Consider the following 9,652-nt stretch of genomic DNA (forward strand, 5'->3'; position numbering starts at 1 on the left):
CACCACGGGGTGACCAGCCCCTCCCCACCTGCCCCACCCCTTCCACCCAGCCCCTCCCCACCCTCCCCACCCAGCCCCTCTCCACTCAGCCCCACCCCTCCCATTTTTGGATGCACGACGGACGGACACAATAATCCCCTGTGGTCTGGTGTAACCAGGAGGTTCCTACCAGTATTATTACCAAGTCGGGAAGTTAGCATATCATATTGCACAACTCAAGAAGAAATTACCATGTTCGACTCAAGAGCTTTCTGGTGTTTTAAAATTTCCTGCTATTAAAATGTGCATGCGTGCATACATAACATATTCAACTTTGCGGTTAAAAAGGCCAAAGGCAAAAGCTATAGAATGTCAAACACGTAACGGGTAAATATTAAATTCACCACAGGAACCAAGGGCCCAAAAGGGCTGTAACATGAACAAACATGATTAAGAGTAAATAAAACATTTATTGATCGCATCAAGGGTGGATTATTTCAGAACCACTGCTCCTGTTGAAATTCATCGAACTAACATTGAACTAAGGGGCACCTTAGCCTTGCAGATAAGACAGCGTGCAGAAATTAACTCATGTGAATGCGCTATATTTTAACTAGAGAAACGTGAGAGGAAGTGGCATTTTTAGAGGTTTACCCCAAACGACTGCATTCTAAAACATTTAACTACTTCATTGATGCATTTAGATTGATATATGGACACATTTCAACACAAAATAAGGCTTTCCAAATATCTTTGACAAACAGAAGTCTTTTCTAAATGTTTCACAATTTTTAAAGCAGCCACACAAGCAGTGCTGGGGGATGAAAGTACTGCATCTTGCAAAAATGCGACCAGATTGAGCAACCAGCGCCTTCAATGTCGCAGCATCAGTGCGTTACTCCAGGCCAGTGATGTCAGTACTCGGTGACACAACAGTTGGAACTGCACACATCTGCTCAGAGATCTCGCAGTTTGTGTGGGGATACATACAAATTCAGCTCTTGTTTTCAGTGTTATAAACCACATCTCATTTGCAGTGTGCTCGTTGCGGTAATTTTCAGCATATTCTTGCAGAGTGGGTAAGGGACCCTCGTGAAAAGTGGGCTTAAAGCAACAAGACAACTAAGTAATTAGACATTCACACCCCTTGTAAATCCACTGCTGGATGAAGGGCTCCCTCCCTACACAACCGACTTCCAAATAGGGAGGGGATTATGCCTGACCAAGGGAGTTTTTTTAATACTTGACCATGCTGGTCAGCATGAGTTGGTGAAGGGGGGGTGGCGGCCCCAGTACTGGTTTAAATATCACTCGCCACTGATGTTAGCCGTGATCCTCACGGTTAGCAAAACGTAACTTTTTGGCTAAACACGTCATTAAATAGCAAGTGTATCATGCAGTGCCTCTTCATAAGCATTAAGGAACCATAAAGTAGGTGGAACAGAGACACATCACAGAGACGTCACTTGTAGGGACTTCGTGAGTAAGCAAAAAAAGAGTAACATACACTCCCTCTCTCCAGCAGCAGCTGGCACTGGCTGAGGCATTCAGGGCTGTTGGTGAGGTCCACCAAGGCTTTCTCGGCCTGCACACGCTGGGATGTGTCCGTAGTCTCGTATAGCTGCTTGCACAGCAGCTCCAGCTGTGCTAGGCTCTGTCGAGAAGACGGTATACAAGGGAGGAAAGCACCATGTCAATTACGAATTCTAATAATCACAGATCACAAAAATGCTTGCTTCTCTAAAACTGAACATTTACTGTAAAGGCTTAAGCTTAGCGTAATAAAGAGTTTTGAAATGTGTTTATTTTGCAAACAAAATGAACTATGCATTCGCGGTTTATGATTTTACAGTTACAATGCTATGTAGACCTTTCAGCCAAGCACAGGACATTTGCCAGTAACTTTGGCCATGATGGCCTCTTGACCAGGACCAGAGTAATGTACTAATCACAAACAAAGCTCTGAAAGCATCACAGCATCGGCACATATGACGTATGTTTTTCACATATTGCTGTTTATTTTTTTTATGAAACTTCCAGATTCTGCATTGAAACAATGGCACTTGGCACCTCCTTCAGATGAGAAGAACACAAGTTTATAAAGGACAGCACATCCATGACGAGAACGTGACTTTATAGAACATCTTCATTCATTGCTTATACTAAATTACCCTGTTAATTCTGAACACTTTTTACAGAATGTTATAAGGTGATTATTCCTACGTCCAGGGAATACAATACCGCTAAGGAAAACTTGCCGCAGCTTACCAGTATCCAATACTCAATCAATTGGGCAATGATTGCCATATGCTTTCGGGAAAAAAATAACACTATACATGGTTGTTAGTGCTTGCTTGTTACAATGCGAGTGAATGTGTGTAGGCACATGCACCTAACATGTGACCGTTGATACTGCATTTGCATATTTCTGCACACATTTCTTAGTACAGTTAAATTGTTTAACAAAATGGCCAATCCCTTATTTTATATTAGCATTCGTGCTTGTTTATTTGTTACATTTCATCCACTATATTACACAGCGCATGCATATTAGGTGCATAACATTTCGGCATGGGATATTGTTCATTATGTCTACAGCACTTCTTATGAGTAACCTTGTCCACAAGTGGCACATCATAACAGGCAATTTAACCACAATTTCCCCTGACAAACAATTTTCATTAAGCTGTATGGGACTAATGAGAAATGCATTAGTGTCTCGATTTTACCTGCAAGCCTCAAAACTATAAAAAAAAAACTGACCAATAATGATTAAATTTATCTTTCTCTGACAAGGAAGGATAAATCTGAAGCTGGGATGGTTGGTTATTCAATCATCCTTCTAATGTGAGTGAATTTACAAAGGAGACCATCAAAATCAAAGCTAACATGGTATAAAACATACGTGTTAACACGTAGGTGTGAATGTAAGTGTTTAGTGCAATAATAAGCTGTAACTTTACAAAATTCTAAACAAGCCTGATTATAAATGTAACAAAATTCAGACAGTTCAGATTCGTGGATATCTGTTTCACAGTAACTTTAATGTGAAATGTGCACCATTTAGAAAACACTTTAAAACATAAATAAGGTACAAACATTAAGCTGTATATAAAGGCATAAGATATTCAATACTTGCCACAATACTCGTTGAACATAAATGCATTAACTTTCTTAGAAGCAAAGCACCACTTGTTGAACGTTTATACTCTATATGCATTAGTAAACATGTCAACTCAGGTGAAAACACCCTCACGGATTTATCTGCATTGTGGCAATATATAAAAAAGCATACAAATACCCACAGGTATACAGTATCGTGTCTTTGACCAAAAATATCGGCGCTAAGCAGAGATGAGCCTGGATAGTGCTTAGATGGGTAACAGCCAAGCAAAACAGGTTGTTATAGGTTGCGGGGTAACATGATGTGTAAGAGGAGAGTGAAGCGAGGGACTACCATGCCTCATGTCTATGCTCCCAACCTTCACAAACCTCAACTGACCGAAACATTTGAAGTACGTTCAAATAACCCTACGACCTATATTGTGTGTGCCGGCCCTCATCCAGTACAGGACTGGAATAGGACTGTACATAGCGTACGTTTTCAAACAGGATTAAACATAATTTGCATGATAACCTTTGAACAATAAAAAAAAACGCCTCTAGAAACTATCGATGATAACCTTGTGCTTTCTAGAAATATAGGACCCGGAAGAAAACGACTTTACCGGATGCGCCATTGCAGCCAAAAGCACATGTAACGACGGAGCTGGGATTCCAATGACGGCCGGTCGTCGCTGACCTGACCGAGACTTCTCGACTCGTTGTATCGTAAACACTTTCGTGAGAACTGCTTACTGCCCCCGCTACGGCATGGATCAATGGTGCTGACGGTGGTTAACGTTGGAGGCCCTGGTTGCACAGCAGCCCCGCTGTCTGCTCAAGTTGTATCTGCCTCATGTTGTACAATTGCAAAACAACCTCTTCACCCACAACCTCCCCCCCCCCCTTATTCTCGAGTCGAATTGATATGAATCTGCAGATGCTGCTACTGACCGGGGTCTCACTGACATCCACGCAGGCAGTCGCGTACAAAACCAAAGGCCATAGTTTAACCTTGCAACGGCTAAGGTACAGATACCCGCAGAAGCGCACACATGAATGCTATACACACGAGCGTTCACATGCGCACGGGCACAACCATGGATATAAGCCAATAATGCACAAGCGCAAACAGACCTTCCATTACAATAATAGGCACATACAAGGACACACGGATAGATATATACACACGCCCGCATGAAAACGCATGCAGGCACATGCATACGAACACACACAAATGCACAAACTTGCAGCAACTGCAGTGAGGCGTGGAAGGGAGGCCCCACATCAGAGCTCATCGTGCACAGTTGTGCTCGAGTACCTGAGATTGGTTTTCTGTTGATCGAAGTTTAATAACTAGAAACCGACAATGCTATGCGGTTATTCTTGTTTTAGATCAATACTGTACAGTGTGGTGGTGGTGGCGGCACAGTACAGACACACGTGGATAGACTCAACCTCGCGGTTATCTTCCATCAGCTCCGGTCCACTGCTAACAACCACTGATCGCCGACCATTGCAAAGTTCAACGTAACAGCGTTAACTGTGACCGACTAAACGCTCGCAAAAACAACGACAACGAGCAACTAGTCATCGTCACCACAGCCAGTGTTGACATATACTGTACAGACCCCCCCAACCCACATTCACCGAAGGCTCCAGACACCGCCAATTACAACAGCGGCAATTGCACGCCGAGGCGCAATTGCAGCGGCGACTAGCACGACGAGAAGAATAAAGTCTGCTCACACACAATCGACCACCCTTATGACCATTGCACCCCCACTCCATCATCTTAGTAACAGCAACACATGGGGGGGGGGGAGGATAACCGCGGCCGGCGTCCGAGCCGCGCCGCCGAGGGCGGGCTCGCCGACTGCCGAGGCAAACGTACGAGGAGCGAAGGCGTCGCTCGCTCGGTTAATCGAGGCGGAGCGAGCGAGCGGGCGGGGGAAAGGATCTCGCCCAAGCCTCGCCGAACCCCACGGCGGCGGCGACGGCCGCGGCCCCCATTACCTGCTCGGGGTCGGCCATCTTTCCTCGCTCATGCCTGCGCGGGGACAAGCAATGCGCATGCGCGTGACGCCGCGTGTCACGTGGTGTTGGGTGACGTCTGGAGCTGCGGGTGGTTGGTTGGTTGGTGACGGTGGGGTGGGGGGTGTGTGGGGGGACTCGCGACGGACGCGATCGGCGTGGTGGGAGGGGGGGGGGTCCCAGTCCCTGCAAGCGGATTGGTGCAGAGCGCTGCGACGTTGAAGTCGCGCGCGTTGGCATTGGGGATGGTTGGGGGACCTCGAGGGGGTATCGTGAGCAACGCAAAGTTGTGTGCCGTTATCGTTTGTTGAAGTTGTCAATATTTTTCGGGGAAGTTGTGTGCACGGTGTATTGTGATATCAGCAGAAGGCACAAGACGCATTCGTCAATAACACTGCATTAAAGGGAAATATAAATTTCAAATAGACGACGTTTCGGGGAAAGGAAAATATTTAACATCTGACAATTAATTTTAGCCGCCGTTTCGGTCAATGGCCTTTCTGCAGAGCTGTGTGCTATTAAACGTCGCCGATTATGTTTTTATTTTGCAGTTTAAGGCAGCGTGATTGACGCATGTTTTGACTTGTTTGTTGTTTGTGCACCACTTGCCATAGCGGTATTACCGAATAGTTACACTCTTACACGTTGCGTCAAGAGGGCTTGGCTCGAGATTTCAGCATGGCTCTAGAATACTCATCAACCATGGGTTTATCCACTGCTGGATGAAGGCCGCCACCTCTCACGATACAGCGATGTCAATGATCCACCTCGTGCCTGCACACCAGCTGATTCTGTCGCTCCATCTCGATGTGTAGGCTCTCCCGGACGCACCATTGGAGAACCTCCTTTGCCAGTAGCAAAATATGATAATTGTTTTTTTACCCTTTTATCTGGCAACAAAACTGACACCTTTTTTTTACAAGGAGTCATGTTTGCATTGACCACAATACCTGCGGTCGGAATGCAAACAAAAAACACAACTCTGATAATGTCTGCACTGTCCTTGATGTTTTACTTACGTGACTTAACCGAAAAAACCTAAGAATATGAATCTTTGCAGTCACGAAAGCTTCAAATCTAGAATTACTGTCCTTGAAGTTGATTGGTCCACACCCGAGACAGCTTTTCTTAGAGCCAAGTCTCACATGGTGTTGGACCAGATGACGCCAAAAGGCGCCTTCCATTCCTTGACTTTCCAGCCACCTCTTGCCATTGGAGAGAGGAATAATGAGAACGAATATCAAATATAATTTCTCCCTTGCCAGTAATCGACTAGGAAAATCAATTTCTAGCCACTGGAAGTGAATGCACTCATAACAAGCTCTTGACTCGAGGTCTAAATACAAACGCTATTTAGAAACAGCAATAAGAATACCATTTGCCAAAACAGTTGAAATACGCGTGTTTAAGTGTAAGGGGAGTCGGTAAGGATACGGCTTTGGCCAAATGTATTAATCGTAACTTGAGAATATGTTGTATGTATATTTTTTTTAAAGATGACATTGAAATCGACCGTGTCGTTTTTAATTTGCCTTAATAACTATATTTTATTTTGTGCGTCTTCTTTCATAAGTCCCTGTAGGATGCAGTAAATGAGGTGACATTAAAAAAAAAAACATCAAATAAACAACGAATGTCCTCTTTATTGTCCTTGCAAAGCAATAGACATGGGGTGAAACTAAAGTGTCGTGATTGCTGTTATAGTCAGAGCGTGGAGTGTGTGTGTTAGGGTGTCACGTTTAAACTCAGGTCTCCCTTTGTAAAGAGACATTTGACCTCCACCTTGGCTCTCGTCTAGTTATAAATAAAGTGTATGAATGACAATCACGCGTTGCGTGTGTCAAGGCGCCACGAACCTGGCGACCCAAGTTCAATTCCTACTCGTGATCAATAACAGCGAATTTTTGAACGGGTCCTGGACCTCCCCTTGGTCGACTCAGCCTGAAATGGGTACCTGGTGCTGTGCGTAAACATCTCCACTAGGGAGACAACAAAAAAAAACAACGCTTCACAAATTTTTCGTGTCATCCTTTGCGCAGAGGCCATGCTTAATCTTCTCTGCATCATTCCAATTTTAGTAAAAATTTTAGTACATGTGTAGTGGCATAGCGCTGACTGCTGGCGGAAAAGGGTAACTGCGGTGTATTACTTTTTGTTTTTTTTCGGTATTGTCACGTAGGTAAAAAAAATTAATAAATTAAAATAAAAACAACTCAATTAAATCACGACGTCAGCAGGCCACGATAGACACGAGAGGGTGACATCTCGGGGGAAAGGTCACAGAGGGCAGCCCATCGGAAAGCCTCGGGAACCCGCTAGTAGGTTCCAGAGAGGGCTTTTGGCCACGCTGAGAGTGTAAGAGGGCCCCCCCCCCCCCCCCCCCCCGCTGTTGTTGGGGTGAGATCCACGTCGCGCTACTCAAGATCGTCGCCATCGTCGCTGTCGTCTTCACTCGACATTGCGCTGATAGATAGTTGTTGGCTGCCTCGGTTCAGCGCCGTCAGTGTTAGATGGTTAGTGTTGTGTATAGGTTATCAACAGTAACTGTGTGTACCCACGTGGTGTTGTGTATAGGTTAGCAACAGTAACTGTGTGTACCCACGTGGTATGTGTATTATACTGGTAGGAACCTCCTGGTTACACCAGCCCACAGGGGATTATTGTGTCCGTCCGTCCGTCGTACAGGGAGGGTCTGGGTAGGGAGGGGCTGGGTGGGGAGGGAAGGGTGGGGAGGGGAGGGTGGAGAAGGGCTAGGTGGGGAGGGGCTGGGTGGGGGTGGGGCTGGGTGGGGAGGGGCTGGGTGGGGAGGGTGGTGAGGGGCTGGGTGGGGCTGGGTGGGGAGGGTGGGGCTGGGTGGGGAGGGGCTGGTCACCCCGTGGTGCCCTTATTAAGCTCAACGTTTAACCTACTCACGCCGGCTTGTGCCCGCCCTCACAGTCGGGCATATTTGCGAAATACACCACGCCGCCGTTGACCCTGGCCATTGACCGAGCAACCCAACGTTCCTACCAGCTCCCTCCGCAGGAATGTGTTTCCGATGGTGTTCGTTAAATAAAAGAAGTTCCTCCTATTGCTGTCTCCGAGTTAAGTCACGAGGGAGAGTGTCATAGGTGCTCGCACACAGCATTTGCCCCAACAGTCTATTAAGGCTATTGGGGTAGACCTTTGCTTTTGGAGCAGTTTTATCATTCGGTTAACATGCCTCAATGTTCGCTGTCACCAAAGATTTGCGTGTTTACTTACTGTAGTAGTCAATATAAACTTGTAAGCGTTTCCCCATCGCATACCAGAACGGGCGTTGCGTTAACAGCTTCCCCACCCCCCATTGTATGTTACTGTTCAGAGATAAATTAACCGCATTCAGTAAATATTATGGCGAAATAATTACTCTCAGAAGAAAACACATTTCAAAGTTCGAGTAATTTTTATTGAGCCGTGTTAGTATTTTTGTATTCGTTACACCCACTCATTCGGAATCGCCACCTATTAAAATGTGTCTTCCGAACTTCTTATGCTCTTTCAATGTTTATTTGTTACACGCAAAAGCCTGTTTACCCAGTTACCCAGCCATTAACAGAGTTATTGTCGGGGTCGTGAGGAGCCCAGCCAGCAAACCCGAGGCATAGATTATTTTTAAGAGCAGTTTGATTCACCGAAATTAATGTAAAACGATGATGATTTTTGATTTAAAGCTTTCGTGACTGCAGGGATTCATCTTCTTGGTTCTTTCGGTAAAGTCACGTAGAAGGGAAGTAATAAAATAATAAAAATAAAACATAATAAAATTATTCTCACGACGTTTCGGCCACAACGCAAGCAGCCGTCCTCAGGTGAAAACCAGGTCCGTCGAGGCGACAGAGTCTGAATGAAACAGCTCGTGTGCTGTGAAACAGCTCGTGTGCGGCAGAAGAAAAATTATTAAATAAATGTGGATATCTACATAAAATGATATTATAAACTTACTATCCTAAAAATACAGTACCATATTTTAACACTAAAGCAGTTACTGACTCGCAACAACTTGCAATCATAAGTGACAGAGTTAATTTCGGGTAAAATCAATGAAAATGGGGTATGCCGATAGCATAAAAAATGAGGTGCGATAGAGCAAATCTGAGATCAGATTTGGAATCAGCACCCTGAAATTAGTCTAAAACAGCTGCAAAAGTCCAGGCCAGAAAAAATATTTTTTTTTTGTTGACCAGTATTATCTGAGGTAGCTCTGTGACATTCCACTTCACTGCATGGGTGGAAAAAAACCCGATTTTTCCAGCGGCAGGCATCGGGTTTTTTCTTTAATACAATTAAACCCTATTTCGGGGAATTAAAACCTGGTTTAATGAATACGAAACTCTGATCCAAGGCTTAGGCTGCTTCTTCGTCGGTGCTGCTATCGTACTCGGGGGGCCGTCGAGCACGGGCTAGTCGTAGAATGCGGCGGGCAGGTTGGTCTTGATGAACACGAGCTTCTCCTCCACAATCGTGGGCGCCAGTGAGCTCCTTAGCTTGGAATGGATGAAGCCCATCGTTGAGAAGT

General features: G+C 45.3%; 1 protein-coding gene and 1 non-coding gene across 4 annotated transcripts in view; both read right to left on the bottom strand.

Annotated features, from left to right (window-relative positions):
• XPO7 (exportin 7) overlaps positions 1-5,214 on the bottom strand; it is an 86,853-nt gene extending 81,639 nt beyond the window's left edge. For 2 of the 3 annotated variants that reach the window (XM_061552931.1, XM_061552929.1), the window contains exons 1-2: positions 5,098-5,214; positions 1,487-1,633 (exon numbers count right to left, since the gene is read on the bottom strand). In XM_061552931.1, the coding sequence (XP_061408915.1) occupies positions 1,487-1,633; positions 5,098-5,115 (165 nt within the window). In that variant the 5' untranslated portion in view covers positions 5,116-5,214. Of the gene's footprint in view, positions 1-1,486; positions 1,634-3,707; positions 3,818-5,097 lie in introns of those variants that run through there. The other variant, XM_061552930.1, reaches the window with a different exon arrangement.
• Positions 5,215-7,107: 1,893 nt separating this feature from the next.
• LOC133343566 (U6 spliceosomal RNA) lies at positions 7,108-7,210 on the bottom strand. The gene has a single exon (XR_009755257.1). It is a non-coding gene; the product is annotated as a U6 spliceosomal RNA (small nuclear RNA).
• Between the last annotated feature and the right edge of the window lie 2,442 nt (positions 7,211-9,652).

Source organism: Lethenteron reissneri, chromosome 17 (assembly GCF_015708825.2).
Source record: "Lethenteron reissneri isolate LAM-NWPU_2019-01 chromosome 17, ASM1570882v1, whole genome shotgun sequence".
Classification (NCBI taxonomy): Eukaryota; Metazoa; Chordata; class Hyperoartia; order Petromyzontiformes; family Petromyzontidae; genus Lethenteron; species Lethenteron reissneri.